The sequence below is a fragment of the Primulina eburnea genome, chromosome 9, assembly GCF_022965805.1.
Source record: "Primulina eburnea isolate SZY01 chromosome 9, ASM2296580v1, whole genome shotgun sequence".
NCBI lineage: Eukaryota > Viridiplantae > Streptophyta > Magnoliopsida > Lamiales > Gesneriaceae > Primulina > Primulina eburnea.
This window is the reverse complement of record NC_133109.1, coordinates 34,001,860-34,028,041: the sequence shown is the minus strand read 5'-3', so window position 1 is coordinate 34,028,041 and position 26,182 is coordinate 34,001,860. Positions and strand designations below refer to the sequence as shown.

Below are 26,182 nucleotides of genomic sequence, written 5' to 3'. Positions count from 1 at the left end.
GTGAGACCGTGTCACACAAGTTTTTGTCAATATTTTTATATGTAATTTTTGACTTGGGCCAAACATTTCTTTATAATAAAAAGGAAATTTTTAATTGTTTTTAAATAAATAATACCTAATCATTAAATATTTTACTTTTTTGTGGGGGATCGACATATATTCAGAAACAGTAAAATTCAAGCTTTTGTTGAAGAGTGGACTCGACTTTTTTTTGTTTTCAATTAATAATTAATGGATTCATAAAGCTTTGGCTTCAAGGTATATATAATGGGGTCAATGATTTGTGGCATGAGGATCACAGTTGCTTGCTTGGAGCTGCCGGAATATGAACAGTCGGCCTGAGGGCTTACGAGATTACCTGCTGTCAAGTTTCGGTTTGACGTAGGAAAACTCATTTTTTGTCCAAAGTTGGTACAATTTGATGGACAATCAAATCCGTATTTTACTAAAAAAAATTAATAATAATTTACTGGTTGAAGACTAAATAAATCAGATGAGAAAATACAAAATACAAAATACATACAAGAAAACACAGACCCAAAGTAATTTACTCTGTGATATCCAAGGTTCATGTGCATTTTTTTCACGTCCCAATTGTTTATAATAAAAACACATAACGGTTGAACTTGATTCTGAAACCTGGAACCTGGACTTTGATGCCATGTTAACACATCCCCTCTATATATACGACCCTCATGTAAACTTATTTGGGATAACTAACAAATCTTCCCGTGTCAAAAAAAATTGCAAATTGAGCTAAAAAGGAGTAATGAGCGATGGTCATTCATTCTGACATCAACAAACAAAAATTAAGTGAAGTTACATAGAAACAATACAAAAGCAAACAAAGGAAGATCCAGCGAAAAGACTTGCAACAAATCGAGATTCCAACATTTCAAACAACTTGTAACTGGAAATTCTGCAAATCACAATGCTGGCGAAATTCCTTCATCTTTAGAGGATTATTATTATTTTAACAGAATCATTATCAACATTTTCACAAAAGAGTATAACATTTAGAATCGATCTTGCAAAACAAAAGAGGAAAAAGACGACTGACTGACTGTTACGGACCATGCTATGACCTCGACGACATGACTTGGTTTGAATTAAGCTGTTCATGAATTTGTCTGAATTTCTCCTTAAGCCGGTGTATCTGCAGAGCATATGACAATTTAACAAAACAACAATAAAATAAGAAACAAGCATTTAAAGACACATGAGAAATTATGACAGGAAAATACCCTTTTGAGCTCGATTTCTGTTTCTCTCTTTCGCTGTCCCAGTGAATGTCGTAAACTGGTGATGTTGAAAACATTATCTAAATCATCTTCAAATGCAGATTCTAAATCGTCCCGTAGAAGTGCAGGTAACTTGTCAACAACGGGCATTAGAAGAAAACAGTTGAACTGCAAGAAAGAAGCCATGGTTAAGGAGTCCGTAAAATTACAGTCTAATCCTATTCTGGATGGCCAGTTTGCATACACATGTTAAGGACAACCACCTCGAGTGAATCAATGTGTTATCAAGTGAACTTTTTTGAAGCCGTGGTTACAGCAACCAAGATAATTATACGAGAGTGCAAAAAAATAATGTGGCATAGTTCACCATGGGCAAGTCAAATGACACTGCAGTATGCAAATTTAAATCAAGAAAAGGGTATGCAAGTTTATAAACCTTTAGTTCTGCGGATGCAAGAAAATATTCTCTGATCCCATGAAAAATTTGTTGAACTAATGCATAAACAATCCGTTCAGAGGAAGGAGCAAGCCTTCTGTTCCATAGTGTGCTATCCAGAAGGTCAGCCAGCCTTGTCTCGGTTGTTGCAATACTAGTTGCAGAATCATTTCCAGAAGCCAAATGGTTGAGTTTTACATCTGACTTCGACTTATTCTCTAGCTTACCATTGGCTACAGATCCAGATGATAATTCAGAAAACGAATTGGCGGAATGAACACCAGCGGTAGACTGCTCCGCTCCACCAAACGAGTCCAAGAACTGACGTAATCCAGCTCGATTCTGCAATGTAATAGTGTGCAGACAGATAGCTAAGAATATGAAAACAAATAAGGAGCAATATTTACAAATTACAGACATGTTTTGCTTATCTGATGTATCATAAATAACTTTCATATTTTCCATCAATAGACTCTCAAATCCAGATAGGCCAAAGTAAGCAGGGGCAACAATGGTCAATCCCCATTCCACCACAGCTCCCTCTAGGCAAAAAACAAGGAAAGAGCACGAATACTTCCAATTCCCAAAATATATTTAGTGACTTGTTAATGTCAATCACTCACTATCCTAAAGCATTTAGGACTGTGGTCGCTTCATTTCATATAAATGTCTATAAATTGAGTTTTCATCGAGTGGGGATACATATGCACCAAAGATATTAATGTCACATGACTCGCACCTCAACCAAGACCTGAACCTTCGAATTGAAAAAGAAAATACATAAAACATAGGGTTTTTATTAAAATTAATTTAAATTAAAATTTTTTTTCAAAACTAATTGAAAAAAAAAACCATTTCAAAACTACTGCAATCCGCGCTTACGGAGCGCGGACGCTGCATACGTGGATCAGCGTCCGCGCTCCGTAAGCACGGACGATGGTCTATGTCAGCAGCAAATAATATTAGCGACGGAAAATATATATAAACCGTCGCAATTGAGCGGCGGTTTTTACAACCGTCGCTAAACCGTCGCTAATAGTTGCGACAGTTTATAAACCGCCGCTGTAATGGAATCCGCGACGGTTTAAACAACCGCCGCTAAGTTAGCGACGGTTAAACTGCAATCCCAAACCGTCGCTAAATGCACATAATTTTAAAAGAGAATTTGCACGGTGCGAAAAGCTATTTTTGTCGCAGTGAAGACAGAGGAAAAAAAAGACAAGAAATTGGGATGTTCATCGGTCGGTTTTTTTTTTTATTTCGGTTTTAAAAATATATGATCCGATATCCGAATCATTTTTCTTCATATCGGTTCGGTTTTCTATCAAAACAGGTTCGGTTAGTTGGGTCGGTTAATTCGATTTTGATATAATTATTTAAATTAATAATATAAATATATTTTAAAATATAATATGTTAACTTTCTACATGTTTTCTTAGTAAAATCTTTAAATATAAGGTCTAAATTAATTAAAACTAGTTTTAATTATAATTGGATCGTCGATCGGGATTATAATGAGATTATAATTAAAACTAGTCTTAATTAGTTTAGACCTTATATTTAAAGATTTTACTAAGAAAACATGTAGAAAGTTAACATATTATATTTTAAAATATATTTATATTATTAATTTAAATAATTATATCAAAATCGAATTAACCGACCCAACTAACCGAACCGTTTTGATAGAAAACCGAACCGATATGAAGAAAAATGATTCGGATATCGGATCATATATTTTTAAGACCGAAATAAAAAAAAAAAACGACCGATGAACACCCCAATTATGATTCTTGTCTTTTTTTTCCTCTGTCTTCACTGCGACAAAAATAGCTTTTCGCACCGTGCAAATTCTCTTTTAAAATTATGTGCATTTAGCGACGGTTTCTGATGCATTTAGCGACGGTTTAACCGTCGCTAACTTAGCGACAGTTGTTTAAGCCGTCGCGGATTCCATTGCAGCGGCGGTTTATAAACTATCGGAACTATTAGCGACGATTTAGCGACGGTTGTAAAAACCGTCGCTCAATTGCGACGGTTTATATATATTTTCCGTCGCTAATATTATCTGCTGCTGACATAGACCATCGTCCGTGCTTACGGAGCGCGGACGCTGATCCACGTGTGCAGCGTCCGCGCTCCGTAAGCGCGGATTGCAGTAGTTTTGAAATGGTTTTTTTTTTTCAATTATTTTTGAAAAAAAATTTTAAATTTAAATTAATTTTAATAAAAACCCATAAAACATAATATTATTCATATGCCATAACAAACAGACCCTTTAAAAAGATATTCAGCATCCACTCTCAAGACAGGAATTAGGAAACACGTGATTCACTAAAAGTCTTAAACTCTGCAGCATGTTGAAAAGATAAGTGACCAAACAAGGAACGGAAAGAAAAATTCATTAATAAATTCAAATGGCAACATCACTACCTTATTGTGGAGAGACCACGAAACATAACGAGTGGTGCTTACTAGGTCCTCCAAACACCTGCAATATTTGAAATGAAACATCAGTATAAATCCTATAAATGAGTAAATTGACAACAAAATGATATCAATGGAATTCAAATTCTACTACTTATGCAGGAAGTCAGGAACAAAACAATGCCCAAGTACTAATACTCTACTTTTTTCGTGTCGAGAAGTTGTCAAGGCTATAGGATCAACGCAATGAAAACAGTCCATTGCTACATAGATGTTTAAATGAGAAATCATAAAAATTGTAAGACTGCATTGAAGCACGAACCATATATTTAATTAACTGTTATAATTTTTTATTCTTTTATAGCTCGTTGTTTATGGTACAATTGAAATATAGGGTCCCAGCATATATTTTCAGTCACATGAAAAACACAAGCTTTAACAAAGCTCGAAACAGAAGGAGATCCACAGAAATCATCAGTTTTTTGAGAGAAGAACAACCTTTATTAGCTAAACTGTGCACTTTCTTTCTGTGCAACATATATAGGTAAGTGCCTCCTTTGTATACCAGAAAAAAAACAAATGGGTTTCCATGCTTGAAAACTAAAATATAAACAATTTAAAGGAAAAGATTAATTTTCATCAAACGTATGTACCCATTTGATAAAATTAAGTAGAATAACTTTTGTATATGTTGTTTAAAGTAATAAAAACAACAAAATATTGCTCCATATACACAAATATAACACAGTAGCTAAAGGAAGAGCATCTGAATTAACTCAAGGTTCCATGATCACTTGGAAAAGCCACAGTTGTTACAATCAGTTCATGAGAACATGAAACGTCAAGGCTGTTATACTAACTTTTCATTGCATGAATGTTCAGTTGATTCAGCAAAGTTGTTGAAGGCAGCAGAAACACGCTTCAGAAAAACTTCATGGTCACTCAAATATTCACCATCTTTCTGTTGGAAATCAAAAAAAGTATAAGTGGTAAGAAACAAATAAATAACACCAGCTGGCTCAAGTTCAAAAAGGGAGTTATCGTGAAACCAGCAACATACAAACTACAAAGCTTACCTGGAGAAGAAAAACTGAGATGGGAAGCATTCTCTTTAGAATGTGTAGCAGTCTAGCACCCAACTGGTGCACAGAAAACAACGAACTTTAAATTTGGTATATCTAGAAAGCAATATTCGTTATGGAAAACACTCAAGTCAATGTACGGCCAGAGGGTAAGGGGGTGATCAAAATTAACAGGTCCCAATAGTTCACTGACAAGAAACAAAATGGATTCATGAGGTGAAAACAAAGCCTTTCAATTCAATGTCAAAAACCACAAACTTTTACGAATAGGCTCCTCTAGTATGGTTTTCATCCAGTAAGAGTGACAGTGCATTGCTCAATCTCGGCACTTGATTTTTGAAATACAAGTTTATACATGAAAAAATCTTTAGTTTTTATTAGCAACCGACAAAATGCCGTAATGTAAAGGTGGAAATACAGTTATAAAAGGCATTGAATTCATCACCTGATGGAGAAAAGGTTCAAAAGTATCACGAGCCTTCGCAACAGCGATGACACAAGCTGTCCTAATATCCCAAATGTGAAATAATATAGATTAAGTAACAAATATATTGAGAAAGACTGACCAGAATAATTAATTGGACACAGCTATAAACAATTAATACCTGGAATAGTTTGTTCCATCATGGATGTCCTCAACTCCACATGCATTGACAATTTCTTCACGTGTAACAGGAGGACATTTGATTCCCCCAACAACAAAACGAAACTCCGCCATTGCACGATGATATTGAGCACCTCCATAAAGACGCATTCCTGCATTCTGAACAGCAACAACATAAATAAAACTCCTGTGAGAACGCAGAAGAACATCACTCGATCCCATGGCAGCAATCGGTAAAAAAAAATATAGGAATCTAATTAATGTTATTGGAAGCAAGAATAAATAAAATCGCAACCATAAAACTATCAGCAGGCAAGATGATTATGACACTTATGGCCAAAAGCGGATAACTAACAAAGCATAAAATCAGATTCTTAAATTACGAAAAATTAAACTTCTTAAAAGATAAAGACTCTTTCAATCCTTATGGAGAGGATAAAATACCCAATGTAAAACCTTTTTTTAAGTGTTGACGAACAGCTTCAACTTGGAAAAATACAATTAAATTGCACATACATCAAATGTGAGGGAGAATAGTTTCTAAAACAAAAACATATACTCGATGGCATGCATAAGTAAGCATGCTCCTTTCAACAATTTCCATGAGAACAGAACAAGAGGGAAAATCATAACCCAAAATAAATAGAAAAACTGGCGTGGAAAGAAAGGAATCGTGATAAATGCATTCCGCATTTCTTTTTCATACACAAAACACGAAGATGCATGGAGGAAAAGGATTCACATTTGCAAAATACACAGCTACTTACAGGTATTAACTTCTGAGGCAACTGAAGGCCATCAGAGCCAATAAATGATCCTCCATTGACCCTCTCATCTTGTAGCGTTTCACCTGTAGAATGAACAGAGTTGAGCTACCAATATATTAGAAAGAAATCTAGTGCATAAAATAATCCACGCATTATGGTTGTTTATCCAATCCAACTACGGTGACCTGTTGATAGATGCCCCGTAATCATTTACATGAATCAAAAGGATGACATTTTACAATTGAAAACATCATATGAAAATCAACGTAATGAACCAAACATGATATAGAGAGGCGAATAGAAGTGAACATGACAATGAAAATGAATATGGGCACAACAAAACAGGAACTATCTATAACAAGACTAAAACTAGATTATATGGTTGAAATTGTGAATAACATGGATGATGTTTTCTCTTTGCCGAACTATTGAGTGGTCACAAAGAGTTACCAAATTTATCCGGTGGAGCAACAACCGCTCCTTTCAGCAGAAGTGATAACTGAGCAATAAAAATATAATCAGACATGGAAGCTTCAAAGGCAAAGATGAATATTTCATACTGGTTAGTAGGAAAACAAACAATCAACTATCTCAAGATATAAATAAATTATGCCAAAAAATAAAATGTAAATGATCAGCCAGATTATTTTTAAAAGCTAGCAAAGTTCATGCAAAAAGAGGTGCAGTCTGGTGGCAAATATGCCAGTGAATATGTTATATATGGCGGCAAGCTTAGCTTGTTTATCTGTCAATTTCTACTAGGGACGGTGCTTGAAAATTAATAATAGTTAAAAGTTAAAACTCCAAATATATATTTCACCTTGGTCAAGAAAAGATCGTGGAAAGCTCTTCCTTTCTCTTTGAGCTTTACTTCATCCAAAGTGCTGGGGAAAGGCCAACAGCAACAACAACTCAATTCGAAAGGCCAAATGTCACACAAGTCATTTCCGTTTAATGTGATAAAGAAGAAACAGAAACCAAACAAGCAAATAGGCCATCAACAGAAACACAAATTTCAACCGAGACTTCAGAGAAAATTTTAAAAGTGACGAAAACAAAATTTTCCTACTTCTACTGATTTTGCAATGTAGGTTGAATAGAATCACCAAGAAAGTACTCTTCTGCTGACGTTCACCGCTAAAATATTTTAAAAAAATTAATATCCTATGTTCTGAGGAAACTTCAAACCTTAGTTCCTGATTTGTGTCGTTTAGCTTCTTTGTTGTGCTTCGATACTCTTTTTCAAGAAGTTGAATGATCAGTGGTACACTGTCCATATACCTTAAAATACATGAAGATCACAGAACAGTAAGTTACAGCATTAATGGTCACTCATATGCGGCAATATGTACACTGTATACCTTCTCTGCAGCAACTCCTCCAAGAATAACCGAAGGCTGCTAACACCAATTCTGCTTCTTTCAGGTTTTGAAAGTGTCCTGCCTAACTTTTCCTCCAAAACTATTATATCTTCTATCTCCCTCAATGATATAGCCTGACAAAGAATAAGGAGAAGATTAATTTTCAATCCATATTGGCAAGAAAGAAATTGCATCATTAAAACATAGGCAGTGCACTCCACAATGCTGAAGGTTGTAGGTGGTTACACTTACATTATTAAAATGGGCCGTTTCTAAAACACTATTGATCACTTTGTCAAGTATGATGATGTCTGACAGAAGCCCTAGAATGCATAGGTTTTAACCAAGGGGGAATCATCAGTAGTCCTGAAGAATACTCATAAATCCTTTAGATTCTTAAAGATATTTTTTTTGTATTGATTGACTGGATATAAAGGTTTGAGACCAGTCATAACTAAATATGAACTTGGGATAGAAAACACAGGCCTCGAGATAAGACCAATGCCAATTTCTGTAAACTGTTACTTGGAATGAACTAACTTAAAGTTTTTGCAAATTGTGACTGAATCTGCCTCACCCTGACCAGTTAAACAAAACTGCAATTTACAAAGTATAGTGAAAGGAATATTTTATTCCTTTATTATTTTGCTAAATTGATATTATCAATTTATGATTTTGCCTTTCTAGATTATCAAATCTTGCTTGATTTAATTTAAATGATAATATCTTGGTTTACTTATTTGTAGATTATGAGATCTTGTTTGATTTAATTCTAGATGATAATAACTTGATTGATTTATATCTAGATATTATATGATTTGTTTTTAATATGATTTATATCTCCAAGATATTCTATCCATGTTTAAAAGAGTGTTATCCCTAATGGAAATATGTTTTCCATATTTTGTAGGACTCTTCTATTGAATAACTTTTAGGTCAAGCCATCTATTTAAATATGAGAAGTCTTGCAGCCGTACAGTGGGGTTCTGAGAGTGCTTTTAGAGAGAGAGAAAAAAGGCTTTAGAGAGAGAAGAGGCTTTTGGTGAGAGAGGCTTTTCAGTGTGTTGGACAGTGTGCTTTTCACATAGAAAAATCAGAAGAGTCCAACATTTATTTGTTCTACAGTTTTTTGTGTGATCGTGTGATCACTTTGTTGTGGAGAGGAGGTGTTGGAGTTTTCAGAGTGCACATAAAGGTCGGCACAAGAGTTCTTGCTTAGAAGAAAAATACGAGAGCCGAGCCTTTCCTTGTGAGAAGTTTTCGTGCGATCGGGAGATCACTTTACAGCGTAGGAGAGCTGCTGGATTTCTCTGAACACACACAGAGTTCAAATATTGAAGATTTTCGTGTTGAAGATTTTGTGTGATTGATTCGCATATACAGTGTTGCCGATTGGTGTTGCCAACACTCAAGAACAACACTGACGCAGAGTGTTGATCGAAGAGTGGTTTCGTTTGGTTTAAGCAACACACTTTTTTTATTTAATGCATCTAGTTTTTATGTTGTTTGTTTTGATGCATTTTAATCCTTGGTGTGTCAAGGAATTTGGTTTTGTTTTCTCACTAGTATTGTTTTGGTGTAAACGATTTACATAATTTTTCTAGTGAATTTTTTGCCATGAGGCATTGCACAAGTATTCGTACTTGTGCATAATTTAAATCTGGTGTTAATTTATTAAAGTTATATTTGTGTGTTAAATACTTAACTTCCGCTGCCGTGTTGCGTACAGTGTTGACAACACCGGACACAACACTAACTTCTGATACACACATTATAATGTTTAAATTTACTTCCTGCACAACAATTCCTTACAAGTGGTATCAGAGCCAACGCTTGATACACTAAGTGATTGATTCTGGTTTATTGTTGTTTTTGTTTGCAGGAAATTTTACAGAATCTCAATGGACGTACTCTCTACAAACACTGCTGTTTTGAAGGAAAAATGCTGGCTGCAAGTCAACCCGCACGGTGTTGCCTCTGGTGTTGCAACACCGGGCCGCAACACCACTTCAAAAACCTTGTGTCTCAATGCTAAATCTCACGGTGACTCAGGTAATCATGAAATCCAGGATACTGATTCTGATGAACTCACATTTGAATGTGTGCAGGCTATGTATGAGGAGCTATACGAAGATTGGATCAAAAGAAATAAAATAAATTCAATCCTCTCTAAGGATAATGCTGATCTGAAAGAATCTGTGTCTCGACTTGAAGTTGTGCTTAGCAAGAATGATCTTGAATTGTGCAAAGTCAAGGAGGAGCTTGAGAAGGCATCAAAGACTCTTGCAAAATTCAACTCAAGTTCGTCAAAACTTGACTCGATGCTAACTATGGGAAAGGACAACAGAACTGGTCTTGGATATGTTGAAAGCACATATGAACATGGTGAAAACTTCCAATTCTAAATCAAAATCAACCATGTTTGTAAAGGCAAGCGAAGACCGCTCTGTCCCCTTAACAGTGAACCCTCCTATGGAGAATCTGCAAATCTCAAAGCTAGCATCGGAACAAAGGCCGAAACAAAATAGAGCTTCTTCATCTCCTTTGAAAGTTGATCCTCCAGTGAAGATATCACAAATCAAGAAACCAGTGTCAACTTCCAAACCAAAGCAAAGAAAGCGACATTTTATCTGCCACTACTGCTATAAGCCTGGGCACATCAGACCTTTCTGCTACAAACTAATAGACGACTACCTAAATTGGAAATCAAATCGGGTGTTGCCCACAGTGTTGTCCAACACCAGGCGCAACACCGCAGTCAAGAAATCTTCCACAAGAAAAGTTTGGGTACCTAAAACTGTTATTCGATGCAATATCATTTATACTTCTTTAAAAACTAACATTGCAGGTGCATGGTACTTTGACAGTGGGTGCTCACACCACATCACAGGATCTAAAGAACGCCTCACGGATTATGTTGAAGTAAAAAGTGGGTGTGTAACTTATGGTGGTGGTTCCAAAGGAAGAATTGTAGGCAAAGGAACCCTGAATGTTGATGGGCTTCCTGAACTTCATAATGTTCTACATGTTGAAGGACTTAACTCAAACTTAATAAGCATAAGTCAACTTTGTGATGATGATTTACATGTTAAGTTCAATAAAAATAATTGTGAAGTTTTTAATGATGCCAATGTTTGTGTAATGTCAGGTACTCGTTCAGCGGACAATTGTTATCAATTGGGAGAAGGTGATGGTTGCCGAAGTGCCAAGGTGAGTGATTTAGACATATGGCATCAAAAACTAGGACACGTGAGTATCAATACCTTGAAGAATCTGCGTAAGTTTGATGCTGTGAGAGGTATGCCCAATTTAAATTTAGGTGTTGTGTATGTCTGTGGTCCATGCCAGAAAAGTAAACAAACCCGTGTTGCGCACCCGGTGTTGCAACACTTTGGGACAACACAGTGCCTTGAACTTTTGCATATGGATATACTGGGTCCAATGGATATTGAGAGCTTGGGTGGTAAGAAATATTCGTTTGTTTGTGTTGATGATTTTTCGCATTTTACTTGGGTAAGTTTTCTTAGAGAAAAATCTGATACATTTGATGCTTTTAAGAAGTTGAATGCTAGGATAACAAATCTGTTTGATATAAGGGTGGTTAAAATAAGAACCGATCATGGTGAGGAGTTCGAAAATTCTCATTTTGTTTCTTTGTGTCATAAGAAATGTATCAGTCATGAATATTCATCTCCGAAGACCCCTCAAAAAATCGGCATAGCTGAAAGGAAAAATCGAACCCTCCTAGAAATGGCTCGGGTCATGCTTAGTTCTAAGAATGTGTCAAAATGTTTTTGGGCCGAAGCTTTAAATACGGCATGTCACATTTCCAACCGTGTTTATTTAAGGAATGGTTCTACAATGACCTCATATGAGATTATCATGGGAAGAAAACCAAACCTTAAATATTTTCATATTTTTGGATGTGTAGGTTATGTGTTGAATGATAGAGATCATCTAGCTAAATTTGATTCAAAAAGTGTTAAATGTCTCTTTCTTGGATACTCTACTAATGGCCGTGCTTATCGTGTATTTAATCTGAGAACTAGGACTACAATGGAATCAATTAACGTTGTGTTTGATGATTTTACAGATCTAACAGTTAAAACACCGGAGGCTGATGTAGAAGAATGGCTGGCTATAAGTGAGGCACTGACCAGAAACAGTGTTGAGTCCGGTGTTGAGACCAGTGAGGCAACACCAAGCACAACACCGCCTCTGAACCGAACAGAAACTGTGGATAATGACAACAATGATAATGATGATGTGGTGATTAATTGTGAAAGAGAAATTCCCAGCAAGATTCAGAAGAATCATCCATCATCACAAATCATTGGTGAATTACATGATGGTGTGCAAACAAGAAACAAAGAAAAGGTGGACTACCGCAAAATGATTGGTTTAATCTGCATGAGCTCCACGTTTTCCCAGGTAAGTCACTCGTGTTTTGTGTCTCAAATTGAACTCAAGAATAATAATAATGGCATTTTGAATGAGGAAGCCTATGTCAGTCAACCTAAGGGATTTAAAGATTCTCACCACGTGGATCATGTCTACAAATTGAAGAAGGCCTTGTATGGACTGAAAGTAGGTTAGCTGACAATCTGATAAACTTGAGCTTCAAACGAGGTGAGATTGACAAAACTCTTTTCATTCAAAAACTGAAATGTGATATTTTGATCTATCAAGTGTATGTAGATGATATTATTTTCAGTGCTTCATCTCAAATGCTTGTGAATAACTCTGTGGATTGCATGTCATCACAATTCGAAATGAGCATGGTAGGAAAAATAACTTTCTTTCTTGGATTGCAAGTTAAGCAATTGCATGATAGTATATTGTGACAACTCAAGTGTTATAGACATTTCTAAGAATCTTGTTCAACACTCTCGAACAAAACACATAGACATAAGACGTCACTTTATTCGAGATTTGGTTGAAAAAAGGCATAATTCGACTGAAATTTGTTAGGACTGAGAATCAACTGGCTGATATATTCACGAAACCTTTGGATTTTGAGAGATTCTCCAATCTTCGGAAATCTCTCAGCATGTGTGTACTTTTAAAAACATTTGTTCAGTGTTGTCAGTGGTGTTACCAACACCAGAGACAACATTCGTTTTTGCATGACCATTACTAGGATATTAGGCATACTGCATATTCATAATCATCCTATTTATTTGTGCAATGACTGAACAGTGGAGCCAAATTTCTGAAAGGTACCCCTGAGTGTTCATACTTCCAATCGTATGTTGAGAAATAGATTTTGCTCAAATCCAAGGCATTGAGTAGTTGAGGACACTCATGAAAATCGTGATCTTGTCTAAAGTGAAAAGATGACTTGGAAAATGTGAGCAAAAGGAGAAAAACAGAAAAGAGGTAAATAAAAAAAAATTAGAAGAAAATGGAAAAAGCTACCTAGAGGAGTCCATTGAAGACCGTTCTTCTAGTGTGGGAGCTACCACTTCTAAGTAAAAATAGTAATGGAAAAAGCTACCTAGGGGAGTCCATTGAAGACCGTTCTTCTAGTGTGGGAGCTACCATTTCTGAATCAAAGGAAAAAATTTTGGAAATTTGAATAAAACTCGGTGGTGTTGCCAGAAGGTGTTGCCAACACCAAGTTCTGTCATAGCACAGTTTATACATTGCCTGACATTTTGATAATTCATCATATTGGAGGCATATTTAGGACATGCATATTGACTTTTGTTTCGTGAATTCATCATGTGCAGTGACATATCAGTGTTGACCTATGACAGTTGATAAAAACCTTGATTATCTAGATTTTGAATTTATGTGTATACTTGTGTCAGTGAGTTATAATCGACGTGGGTTTTACTGGATTTTCTTTTGAAATCGTCGTAACACGAGTTTGAATCAATTTTACTGTTTGATTTTGGGATAGAATCGTTATGAGTGTTTTGGGTAAATTTCGGAAATATTACATTTACCATGCGGGTTTTTTTTGGGAGCTGAATGATTGAATCGGTGTATTGTTTTTGTTAGTGTAAGAGCATATATGTTTTGTTATAGTCTGATTTTGAAACTTGGCTTACATTCTGGCCAAAAAGGGGGAGTATGAGGACCAAAAATGCAAAAGAATGATGCTGAGTATCTGGAGTTGCTGAGCTTGAATGAATACTTATACTCTTTCTTTAATGCTCTTTTTAGGTTGCTTTACATGATTAATGAATTTCTCATTCGTATGACTTCTTATGTTTTCAGGTGTTCTAATGATGGTGTTGACAACACTGTCAACAACACCAGTGTTCTAACATGTTTAATTCAGGGGGAGATGAACTTTGACTCAGGGGGAGACACACTTCAATGCAGGGGGAGTTTAACTGACTGCGATGCTAACCAAGATTATCATTTTTGGATGTTTTGTCCAGAAAGGCAAAAAGGGGGAGATTGAAAGGAATATTTTATTCCTTTATTATTTTGCTAAATTGATATTATCAATTTATGATTTTGCCTTTCTAGATTATCAAATCTTGCTTGATTTAATTTAAATGATAATATCTTGGTTTACTTATTTGTAGATTATGAGATCTTGTTTGATTTAATTCTAGATGATAATAACTTGATTGATTTATATCTAGATATTATATGATTTGTTTTTAATATGATTTATATCTCCAAGATATTCTATCCATGTTTAAAAGAGTGTTATCCCTAATGGAAATATGTTTTCCATATTTTGTAGGACTCTTCTATTGAATAACTTTTAGGTCAAGCCATCTATTTAAATATGAGAAGTCTTGCAGCCGTACAGTGGGGTTCTGAGAGTGCTTTTAGAGAGAGAGAAAAAAGGCTTTAGAGAGAGAAGAGGCTTTTGGTGAGAGAGGCTTTTCAGTGTGTTAGACAGTGTGCTTTTCACATAGAAAAATCAGAAGAGTCCAACATTTATTTGTTCTACAGTTTTTTGTGTGATCGTGTGATCACTTTGTTGTGGAGAGGAGGTGTTGGAGTTTTCAGAGTGCACATAAAGGTCGGCACAAGAGTTCTTGCTTAGAAGAAAAATACGAGAGCCGAGCCTTTCCTTGTGAGAAGTTTTCGTGCGATCGGGAGATCACTTTACAGCGTAGGAGAGCTGCTGGATTTCTCTGAACACACACAGAGTTCAAATATTGAAGATTTTCGTGTTGAAGATTTTGTGTGATTGATTCGCATATACAGTGTTGCCGATTGGTGTTGCCAACACTCAAGAACAACACTGACGCAGAGTGTTGATCGAAGAGTGGTTTCGTTTGGTTTAAGCAACACACTTTTTTTATTTAATGCATCTAGTTTTTATGTTGTTTGTTTTGATGCATTTTTAATCCTTGGTGTGTCAAGGAATTTGGTTTTGTTTTCTCACTAGTATTGTTTTGGTGTAAACGATTTACATAATTTTTCTAGTGAATTTTTTGCCATGAGGCATTGCACAAGTATTCGTACTTGTGCATAATTTAAATCTGGTGTTAATTTATTAAAGTTATATTTGTGTGTTAAATACTTAACTTCCGCTGCCGTGTTGCGTACAGTGTTGACAACACCAGACACAACACTAACTTCTGATACACACATTATAATGTTTAAATTTACTTCCTGCACAACAATTCCTTACATATAGCAATTTGTAGCCTAAATTATCTTCTGAGAGCAAACCTTACACAAATAACGATGTTCGCAGAGCAGTAGAATTAAAAAGTTACGAAGAAATAAAAAATATAGAAGAGCACCGCAGATAAACATATGTATGCCGGCAAATGAAATGGGTCTCTCCTATTGGACATGATGTGGCTCAAGAGGAATAGAGTCTAACCTGTTTGAACTCATCATTTGAGCTGTAGACTGATTCATGCCCAGATCCAACTCTCCCGGAAGGCACAGATGTGAAAAAGGGTGAATCCCCTAACATGAAACCATCAAGCGTACATGCAGGTGGTGAAAGAAAAACTTCCACGTCTGAAGCCCGTGCAAACTGAGGGATTTTTGTATCAAGCTTTGTCGAGACAACCACAGTCCTTGAAAGTTCAGGATCAATCTATATGAGAGTGCAAGATGGAATTAATCATTTACAGAACAGAAAGTTGAAAGTTTTGAATAGCAAATGGCATCACAATCCCCAAGTTTTTAAGAGAGTCCTTGTTTCGGTTCAAAGTACTTCATGATCTAACTGAAGTTTGTGGATCTGTTCATATGGTCGTAGTAGAATTAAGTCACTTGTTCATTTGATAATGCAGGAACTTCCAAGGTCAGTTAAAATTCATGCAACAGAAAATGTTTCCTCATGACAAGAATACATTCAAGATTCTTATAAAAATTTTGAGTCTGCAAAGGATTCTAAAAATATTTGTTAGTGAAAAACACGGAGCATATAAGCTGATGGGGCTTGTAAAATAAGGTAACTGCATAATTCATAAGTCCTTAGCGATCTATAGCCTGGTGGACAGTCTCAAACTCTGAAAGAAGTCGACTGCTAGCAAATTCTTCTCCTTATGATGAGAATAAACCTCAGGTAGCTACTTTTGGCAATAATATTATGGTTAATGCAGGCACCTGAATTAATAGTGTAGCAAAAACGACATTACTCTATACTTCCTTGACTCTTTCCATACAAATTTTCTTTTAGAACCGTAGATGTACTTAAGCAAGTTCAACTTATCTAATACAGTTCATCAAAGTTGTTACTTATGACCTAAGAAATCAAAGCCTATAGACCCATCAAAGCCTATACATCCATTTCTATCCACTAATCCCTGAGTAAACTAATATAATGTAAGATACATTTCTTTTTCACTTGGAAACATAGTGAACAAGCTAAGAGAATTTCATTATTTCTTGGCTATTGAATTAATTTAACCTACATAGATATTTTCTTAGCCATATCTCTTCAGAAGATTAAAGCGTATATATTGATGGAATGTGGACTTCCCTGCCTATAAATAGAAAGAAGCTTCTATAAGACGTATATGACCATGTTAGCATGTACCATACGAACTGACGGTTTTCATCAAGGGCGATTCTATGGTTCAGCACTCATGCATAATGTATGTATGTTCGGATGAGTCCTAGAGTTTTTTGTTCAAGCAGTTGTCAAAATAAACAAGACATGAACATACTTGCATCACTACCCTCCGTGTTGTGGCATTACTCCAATCACTACAATCTTCAAGGCATAATATGATAAATTCCTTGTGCTGCATCTTATTTCGCACTATTGACTCCACAGCACGAGCTTGAATTTGCTATAAAAGGTTCTTAGCATTCAGACGATGATATGTGATCTCGAAGCGAAACTAACTGAGATGAAATTAGAATCTTACCTGCAATCCCCGATTTTTTCGAGCTGGGGCTGGAGCAACAAGTCCAGGAGTGTCTATAATGGTAAGGTTCGGACAATACTTGTACTCTATTCTAAGTATGATTTCTTTTGAGGAAAACTGGGAAGGTTCTCGCTCTAACCTCATGTTTTCAGCTTCAATGTATGCCTGCAGTAGGACAATCATCACATCCATTGATATTGAAAATATATGCAATTATACATGAAAGGCACTACGGGTAATACAATGTTAAGTATTCATTAAGAAGAAAAATGCCCAGATAAGCTTTGTTGAAGATTTGGTCATAACTTCCAATATATGTTGAAAGATGGAAGGAAATAAGTTATACCCTACAGAAGATGAATGTAACAATTTATTGCACCCTTAAACCAAAATATATAGGGCTGGAAAAGAGAGAACTTCACACGATTTCAGTTCGAAATAAGCCAACGATGCCTGAAAAATGTGCACGTATTGTTTATTTCCATCAAAGTATTCTTCGACATAGATTAACATTTCGTACTCGTTCTTCCAATGGATAGCCACGACGTAAAAAATACTCAAATGCATGCATAATAATTTTTTTTTTCTAAACAGCAAGTGAATCGTCAAAAATACTAAAAAAATCACCTTTCCATGTCTCCGATTGACAAACTGGTCCCCGCCAGTTCACAACCAATTGTTACACCCATTTTAGCACAAGTATTTTGCATTTTGTTAGAGTCAGTATTAAATACTGAAACATGGATACCTGAACTTCTTGGAGGGATTTTTCTTGCGGAACAGAAGGATCCGAATCCGATAGAAGGTGGCAAAGCGGGGTGTCACAATCGGGATTGAACTTCATATGCAAGGTAATGGGACGACGCGTCTTGGTTCCGCCACCAACATGGTTGAACTGAAAGCCCATAAGAGCCTCAACAAGCGCGCTCTTCCCGTCAGTCTGGTGGCCCACCACCAGGACCGCCGGCGCGTCGAACGGAGTGGAGAATTCCTGAGCCAGCCCATGGAGCTCATTGTAAGCTTCGTATAGCTTCCACTGGCCTCCATCCATTTCGGCAGACCTACCAATGTTGATTTTCTCGTCTTTTTCCACCATTTGCAGTATGTATGTATGTATGTATCTCACCACTGCGGGTGGGCAGGAGAAGTGTGTGACTGAGAAGACTGTTATCGGAAAGTCGTTTGGAGCTTTTTGAAAATATATTTTAGACCTCTGGCGTGTTCTATTTATCCTTTTCCATTGAACTGTTGGATAATAAGCAGCCCATTGTCTTATTTTTGTATATTTGTCGGAATCTATCAATCTCAAACCGGGTTTGGTCGAATCAGGATAGATGACATCATATGGACACAGCATCACTTCATTTCAACGGGTAAGATCTTGTCAAACGTACAATTTAAAAAAAAATAGTAGATCTTATATATACATGGACAAATCTTGATCATCCATCTTATCATATAACAATGCCCAAACCGTTGAATCAGATTGGATTACTTGAAAATAGATTCAGACCTATTTTAATCCGATTCAATTCAAATTCGGTTTCGGATACGTTACTAATCTTGTCAATTCAATCTAGTTGAGTCTCATTGAGTAATATGAAATAGCAAGGAAGATTTTTCTTTTTTAAAAAAAAAAACTAGTAAATTAATATACGATCTAAAGGATTAGACATGGTTCCGTTCCAATAACATTTCCATATTTATAAATATGAAGTAGATTAAAAATGATATATACTCTTCTTGAATGAAATTTGTAGGTACAAGTTCCTCATTTCCGTGGACAAAGTCCTGCTTGTCACCAACACGTTAGAAGCAGCGAAGACCAATCGATGTGAGAGCAGAGCAAAATATAAACTCGAACCAGAACCCAGTTCAGTAGAACAAAACTCGATTCAACAAAGGAAAATTGTTGTTCTTATTGTGTGAAACAAGTTAATGAAACTGGAATCAATGAAACCTATCATCAATATATATATAAAAGCAGAGTTTTTGCTAAAAATAATAATTTCCCGTCAAAATGTCATTTATAAAAAAAGAAAATATTGACATATGTGTACTGCAATAAATTATCACTTCAACCAATGCTCCATTGATTGTATCAATTCACTTAATTCAATTTTGAATTTAACTAATTTTTATATTAATTCAAATGTAATTTATGTATTATATGTTTTTTTTTATATTTTTACTCAAATTAAAACTAAACTCTATTGAAAACGTAAACTATATTAAATATTTTGCATTGATTATATCAATCAGTTTAATTAAAAACTGTATAAATAAATTTAAAATACAAATGATTGCAATGTTCGGTATCACTAATGATGTAAATTTATTCAAAAAATACATTTTGCTATTTTAATTAATTTCCTACCCAAATTACTTACTAAAAAAGAAATACAATATTTAATTAGTTTATTTAATTTTTCTAAAAATAAAATTGGTCGAGTGTTAAAAGTTATCACTACAACAAGGTTTTTCAATAGACATTAAGTTATCACTTAATAATCATAATTTTTTTTTATCCCAAATACATATTATTTCGAAATTACCTTAATTTGAAAGAATTAATACATTGTAATTTTCTTCCAAAACCATATGTCTTCTTAAAAATTCAAATAAGAGAGCACAAGAAAATTAAAAAAGGTAGATTCAAAAGAGTTTCAAATGGACATTAAATTACTCTCAATAAACATGTATAGTACCCCTCAATAATCAGAAATGTTTGATATCCAATGCAAGAAATTCGAGATTTCCATAATTGGAAATAGTTAATGTATGCTATAATTCTGTCAGAAGCATTCAATATATAATTTTTGTCCCATTGTGATGTCTTATTTGAATTTTAAATTATAAAAAACGCAATATTGCATATTATATTATGAACCAGTTTTATTCTATTTAAATTACTAAATTTATCTATTCCAAAATTGAATTATGAAACGACTTCTCTTTTCAGCATCATATATGAGTTGAATCCTTCAAGTAATGTTCGTTTTAAATTTAGATCGTTCTTCGTTATGAACTACATACATATGGAAACAACGAGAACAACGAGACATTAAGTTTCAAATATATCTTTTATGATCGAAAAGTAAAAAATATTATTTTGCTATTTGTACAACTTTTAATTATTACGTATTACTAACGTGATAAGTTTCTTATATATTACAAAGTTCACGGATACATGATAATATAAAATGTCTCATAATGGAAATGATCAAACCAATTCTAAAGAAAGTAAGCATATTATTAGAAGAGACCTTATAAAATTTATTGGCATTGTTATTGAATACACATAGTAAATGTTAATAAAATAAAATTTCTGATTTATACATAATTTACTTATGATCACAAGTTTCATTTTCCATTCGGAACAATAGGTTGTTGTGTATATTATGAAGAGATTTCGTAAATAAAAGCACAACCCATGACAAAGATATTGATGAAACAATTATTGTTATCATTAAATGCATCAAACACATGTCATGTCACAAAATTATTTATGAATGTGGATTTAGACAAAATTACTTAATTTTTAAAAAAGTATTTCTCATTAATTTTATTGAATGTGATTTAAAAATATTTTTTTATCACATGTTAAAAAATAATAATATATAGCTTCTCGAAAATTAAATAATTAAATATGTATTAAGGTTGGTGGTCGACATCAATACACTAAACACGATAAGCATCATGTAATTGCCTTAGGCTAACACAATCTAAAATTTTGATATATGATAGTGATTATTAGCCAAAAAATTAATCAACACGCGTTATATTTAAGAAATTTTTTTAAATTAACGAATTTTTTTATTTTTTATAAATATATTATTTTTTAAAATTTAAATATCTATTCATTTTTCACTAATTTTTAATAATATCATCACGTGCATCGCACGGGTTAAATATTAGTTTCTATAAAACACATCTTTCTAACGTATATGTGCTTTGGGACTCGATAAGAAAAAATGATAGCCATTCAAGCACAATTTACTACTTTAGATTATCAGAATATGTTAAATAATTGAAAACCTCAAACATTAAACAAAGCTAGTTTAATGGATGGTCTAACTCAACCCAAAACTTGGCTCTAATACCATGTTAAAAGATCGGAACTTGGACCTAAGTCAATCCCAAAAACTAGCTCGAGAGGGGAGTATTGTCCAATCCCATATATACCAGTCCAAAGAATTTTATCCAACCGACGTGGGAGAACTAACATAATGAATACCTCAAGGCTCAAAGTTATCACTTTTTTAGGAAACAAAAAATAGAACAGAAACAGATAGCACTGAATCAAATAAATCGAGAATGTTTTAGTACCTTTGATGAGTATGAATTGAGGGAATAGACTACATATCAATATTCTCGAAAACCTGGCATTGACAGCCCCCCGCTCGTTCCACATATATGTAGTTCAAGCCTCGATTCTTATTCACTCGACTCAAGTCCGATTTCCCAACAATTGTCACCCATACCATCAGGACAACAAACATAATTTTCGCGATGAAGCAATCTTAACGATTGTTGAGAACATTTATCAATAAAAAATCTTTTGAATTTTAAACCTGTCTCATCATCAATAGGTGCCAATATGTGCTTGAATTCATGCATCAGAGAAAATCGTCCCGTTTATACAGTCAGGAAACAATCGACAGGTTATCAGATTACTATACTTGCTATTCATTGTTTGTAGTATTCAACTATACCTCTATCTCACAGCCATATTGTGGGCTAAAAAACTAGTAAAAATGGTACCACAAAATCTCAACAATTTTACCAGCTAAATCAGAGTGTCAAGAATGGTGAATCATAAACTAGTATTTCTTTAGCAAAATGAGGACCCCATCAAGCAATCAGTCAGTGCAGATATTGACAAACAAAGCCAATCTTTTTGTCGAACCAGTACCGTACAGAACTTTTTGTATCTGAGCCTCCAAATCTTCCTTCGAGGGATTCCATTTTCTTTCACTTACCTCAATTCCATCATCCAGAGGTGACCAATTTGAATATGAAAGGGCAGGATTTGGGACTTTGCCATCGTCGATGGATACAGAACTGGGTTTGATTTCGAGAGTAGATGTCGATGAGGCCATTGATTTAGGTGGTGTCGGCAATGAGAGGGCTGCTGCAGCGGAGGAGGCGATGGTTTATTTAACTGAAGAGCTTTTCTTGCCATGTGACGATGAGCTTGATCCACTGGAACTGATGTACGGCTTGAAGATCTATTAGAAAGAAAATTGCTAAAGTATCACGAACGCACAAGAAATCTTGTGGTATAAAGATGTGAAATTCAACAGTTGGCCAAATATGGAAGATATGATATTTGGCAAGAAAAGTAAAGGAAAAAGATATAAAAAAATATGTATCTTTCATACCTCAAGCTTGTTCATGCCAGAGAAACGAGGAGGAGGCACTGTTGAAATTGAAGCCGAAGTCAATAAAGAATTTATTCCGTGTATCCTAAAAATAACACTTTTGCGGATGAATTTTAGGTACTCTTCCTCTCAAAGTATAAGAAACAATGAATAAATATTGTAAGAAAATAAGAACCATTAGATTTTTTTTAAAAGGAATGAGAACCATTAGATTATTATACTTTTGATTCAGAGAGATTGTTGACCCGGAGTTTGGAACCCAAGCGGCATATGCCATATTCCTCCCAATGACGGCTAATTTCCGCCTTGCTGGAACTGCCATTCTCGGCCCCGACACCACCTGGCTGTGACAAAGAAGTAGAATTCAAACTCAATGATGTCAGAGTTGATCTTACTCTCGATCGTCCGCCTTTATTGGATTTCGGCACCGGAATTCCGTCCATAACGAGAACATACTCCTCGACCTTAAGAAGCATAGCGAACACCGGTGAGTATAGGACAGCGGCGCCTATCGCCGCAGCACAGGTACTTCATCAGCGGAGATGGAGAATCCGAACTGTCAGATGCGTAATCCAGAATTGGACACAAAGGCGAGTGGTGAAAGCGGCGACCGCCGACGAAATTCGGCACGTTGATCATGAGACGCCGTCTAATGATTTCAGTTACGGACTTTGGAATTGCGCTGATTTTCCATAGAAATGCTCTGCAATTAACTAATAATAGAAATCAATATTATAGCAAATTCAGGAAAACTCAATGTATTTCGTTCTCTGCACTGAAACCTCGAGATTCTGAGTCGCGGGTAAACTTAATTTCGAAATCTTCATCAACAAAAGCCCCATGGAAGCATGCGAAATTAGTAAAATCATAACAGAAACATCTAAAAAATTCGACCGAAATAGAAATTTCAAGCAGTAGCTGTAGCTAAGCATAGATTTAAAAATTTTAGGTCTATACCTGTACGTAGAATTCTAGTTTACATCCATATGTATTATGCGCGCCATTATTGGATTTTCCTGCGACTGAAAAGGTTTTGAAAGAACAAAAAAAACAATTTTTACAGATTCCAAGCGCAGAAACAATGAAAAATTACAGTAATCCAAATCGAATCCCAAAAATGACATCACAGAAACTCAAATTTCTTACAGAAGATCGAATGAATGAGAAATGTAACAAATCAAAATAGCACAATCTGCATTGATACATTACCGGAGCGAAAGCTTGGCCAATTTGAGAAATCGAAGAGCAAATCAGAGCAGCATTCTCCTGCCGCTGAACTTTTTACGGCACATTATTGGCAAACGACACTGCATCCGGAGTATTTATACCCATGTATTGCCGGTGTGGACGAGAACCATGGGTTGGATTAAAGATATTGGTCTGTGAGGTTTACGGGTTTTTCGAAGGAAAATTTGGAAATGTGAGTTTGTAAGTTTATATTGTGTTACGTTTTATGGAAGTGTAATAATGATTGGTAAGAGATTTTCTTTTGCGCACGTCAAGACAAGGATGCAAATCATGAGCCCGATTTAAACTGGAAAAAGCTTGATTTAATGCTTCGTCTGCCATTTTTATGGCAAATAAGGCCTTTCGTATGGCTGGTATTGACATGTATAAATTTGAGGATGTGCCAAGCCTAAAAGACACACAGAAATCCACTTTTTCCTATGTCTCTGATGCTGCTTGCTTCTTGCACCTCTACTCCTACTTCGTCCGTTGATAAAGTTCAGGTACTATTTTTTCGCTAGCATAGTGATTCATGCGACATCACTGCTGGTCTACCTATTGTATCTTGACAAGCAGACGTCCGCTGGAACCTCGAAGCACATACTGGAGGGGCACAAATCTATTTTAAGGAAATTGTATACGTTACAGGCATCGGTTTGGTTATGCTTTCTTTTGCACGATAATCATACTGTAAACAACATACTTGTTTTGATTGCTGCTTTATCTTTACGAATTCATTTATCGTCACTGTTATTAGATTTTTTTTTTTGTAACATTATGATCTCGAGGGAACTAAGATTGAAGCCGAGGAGAAACTTAAAAAAAATCAGTGTTTTCCATTTTTGTAAGAAAATATATGTATATTTGTTGCGTGGACATGACAAAAACTTGTGATAAATGGTTTCACATATCGTATTTTAAAAGACGGATCTCTTATTTGGATTTTCCATGAAATCAAAGATAAAGATTTGTGAGAATTTGGGTCATTCATGAAAAAATATTATTTTTTATGCTACGAGTATTACTTTTTTATTGTGAATATCAGTTATTTGAGTCATCCATGAAAAAATATTGTTTTTTATGCTAATATTATTACTTTTTATTTTGAATATTGGTTATTTTAATGTGAATATCGATAGGATTGACCCGTCTCACAAATAAATATTCGTGAGACCGTTTTACAAGAGACCTACTCTTAGATTAGACTGACTTAATGAATTTTCAACTGACCAAGAGATGGGTTTTTGACAGGTCCATCCGTTCGACAACTCTAATTTCCTACCACTGATCTCATGCCACTCTCAAACTCTAAACCGGTGAAACCTCCACAAGCAAGAAGCTAACATCTTGAATAGGAAGTTCGTCTATGTTATATCACGAATAATATTCGTGTTATAATTTAATAAAAAAAAATTGATTAATTGATAAATCTGAATTTAAAATAAAAATATGTAGAATCATAAGATGATTAGGATATGTAGAATCATAAAAGGAGACTTCAGGTGTAACACATATTTAGCTATATATATATATATATATATATATATATATATATCTAAATATGGATTATACGATAAATTTAAAAGAATGTCATGGTTATATATTCAGTTATAATGATGGCTCTTACTTAGTCTAAGAGCTACTAAAAAAAGGTCAGATTTGTCAAGTTGGATCGATAATTTCTTAATCTATCTCGTCAAATATAACTAAAAATTGATGGGTTCGTCCCACTGGAACGTTTTGATAATTGCATTACTGAAGCAAAATATCGAATGAAATAATTTTAAAAAATTCAGTGTATGACATTAGAAGGATACATTATACATGCTAATACATAATTTAATATAATTGTAATCAGTATATTATCAACCATATAAATTGCATACCCTAATATTCCTTTTTAAAAAATGTTAAAAGTTTCTCTATTAGAAAAAAAAATTAAAATCCGAGATCGATTCAAGTAACTTAACATTAACTCGAGTCGAACTCAAGCTCAAGCTCGAGCTTCAGTAAAACCGCTTGATCGAGCTCATGCTCGAGGAGCTCGATTAGGGTCTATTGCACCCCATACTTAGCTATGCTAAGTAACATCAAATGCATACGTGTGTGGGAGAAAAAGAAGCTTTACATAGCAACAATTATTCTATCTTATTATTATATATTAGTTATTTTTTTTCCTTTTCCATTTTTAAGAGGGTCGTTTTATTTTTGTAAAAAAATATATTATTTCTAATTTTTTGTTGGTACTCGATAGTCAACTCATTGTATGGGTCCTTGTGAGAACCACCTATAATAATTCTGTAGAGAAAACGTGGCAAAAAACAAACATTAACTATTTGTAT

At 34.8% G+C, this 26,182-nt stretch overlaps 1 protein-coding gene and 1 long non-coding RNA gene across 11 annotated transcripts; both read right to left on the bottom strand.

Moving 5' to 3' along the window:
* Window positions 1–841: 841 nt before the first annotated feature.
* On the bottom strand, window positions 842–18,447 carry LOC140841950 (dynamin-like protein ARC5). Of its 2 annotated transcripts, none has more exons than XM_073209705.1 (17): window positions 17,978–18,447; window positions 17,230–17,394; window positions 17,026–17,151; window positions 15,726–15,947; window positions 7,919–8,052; window positions 7,746–7,838; window positions 7,378–7,441; window positions 7,008–7,056; window positions 6,558–6,640; window positions 5,792–5,949; window positions 5,632–5,692; window positions 5,181–5,243; window positions 4,965–5,065; window positions 4,111–4,168; window positions 1,678–2,019; window positions 1,245–1,409; window positions 842–1,156 (listed from the first exon to the last, which is right to left on the bottom strand). In XM_073209705.1, the coding sequence occupies exons 1-17, from the start codon at window positions 18,323–18,325 to the stop codon at window positions 1,079–1,081; spliced, it is 2,310 nt and encodes a 769-aa protein (XP_073065806.1). In that variant the 5' UTR covers window positions 18,326–18,447; the 3' UTR covers window positions 842–1,078. The 2 variants fall into 2 exon arrangements, with proteins under 2 accessions (XP_073065806.1, XP_073065807.1); XM_073209706.1 differs by having other exon boundaries at window positions 17,026–17,148.
* A 3,401-nt stretch (window positions 18,448–21,848) lies between these two features.
* Window positions 21,849–23,998, bottom strand: LOC140841949 (uncharacterized). 9 transcript variants are annotated; one of them, XR_012120283.1, is made up of 5 exons: window positions 23,818–23,998; window positions 23,571–23,629; window positions 22,835–23,326; window positions 22,614–22,698; window positions 21,849–22,460 (listed from the first exon to the last, which is right to left on the bottom strand). It is a non-coding gene; the product is annotated as an uncharacterized lncRNA (long non-coding RNA). The 9 variants fall into 9 exon arrangements; XR_012120282.1 differs by having other exon boundaries at window positions 22,835–23,316; XR_012120285.1 differs by having other exon boundaries at window positions 23,571–23,635; window positions 23,823–23,998.
* Window positions 23,999–26,182: the final 2,184 nt, after the last annotated feature.